A 957-nucleotide genomic window follows, 5' to 3' on the forward strand; every position below is an offset into this window, starting at 1 on the left:
GCACGAGGTAATATCTGGTCAGCATTGATGAACTATCTCCAAAATAGTAGGAGGAACTTAAAATAGCTTCTTAGAAATTAGCATTGATTCTCAGAAAGTACACATCTTCAGTGATGAATCCAATTTTATAATAGTACCTTTAGTACACTCAGATAATCAATTAAGTCACTTTCAAATCCACACCCCTTGCTTGCACTGTTTTGATCCTTCCATGGAAAATCTTGCATCCACAAACCTTGGCTTTTGTTGTTCCAATCAACATATATTAAATTTGCCGTATGTACGATGACTCGAACTCCTTGAGGATAGACAAGAAGCATGGCTTTCGAGTGATGTGTTCCATATGAAATGGGTAATGGAGGCTTGTGGAGAATCCAGTTAGAAGGCTTGTTTCTCTAAAAAAATATTTGGTAAACTAAATTAAAGTTCATATAAAAGAAATTTCAACAGCAAGATCTTATAATTCAAGATTTCTGCCAACCTTCATATACTCGAGCGTACCATCACCTTCTCCATGAACAACGAGAACATGAGGGACTTTTTTAAGCATGGGACATGCTACATAACGATGGAAACAAGTTTTTTAGCAATATGAGGAAATAGACTCAACGCCATAAAGTAACAAAAAAAGAAAATGAGATTAACAGTATCATAGGTGATAGTCAAATGCAAACAATCAAACTAGAAAGTAAATATATTAACATTACCACAAAATGATACCTAGGCATATAGAGAATTCAAAATGGAGGAAAATCAAACAGAATATTAAGCGTCATTGTTTATGCAACCAATATACACAGGATGGTAGTAAGCATTGTCCTGCAGAGAATTCATTGCACAACCATATTGATTATTCTTCCTGACAAATCAATTAAAATTTAAAAATACCAATTTTCTTGTTATATTTTTATATTGTACACTTTTCATTTAGTTGGAATACCATAAGGAAAAAAAAAA

The 957-nt window shown here is 33.0% G+C and overlaps 1 protein-coding gene across 1 annotated transcript; it reads right to left on the reverse strand.

The window, feature by feature from the left end:
* Positions 1-12: 12 nt before the first annotated feature.
* On the reverse strand, positions 13-917 carry LOC111407161 (tyrosyl-DNA phosphodiesterase 1-like). Its single transcript, XM_023036486.1, has 2 exons — positions 482-917; positions 13-395 (listed from the first exon to the last, which is right to left on the reverse strand). The coding sequence occupies exons 1-2, from the start codon at positions 548-550 to the stop codon at positions 126-128; spliced, it is 339 nt and encodes a 112-aa protein (XP_022892254.1). The 5' UTR covers positions 551-917; the 3' UTR covers positions 13-125.
* Positions 918-957: the final 40 nt, after the last annotated feature.

This window comes from Olea europaea, chromosome 13, assembly GCF_002742605.1.
Source record: "Olea europaea var. sylvestris chromosome 13, O_europaea_v1, whole genome shotgun sequence".
Classification (NCBI taxonomy): Eukaryota; Viridiplantae; Streptophyta; class Magnoliopsida; order Lamiales; family Oleaceae; genus Olea; species Olea europaea.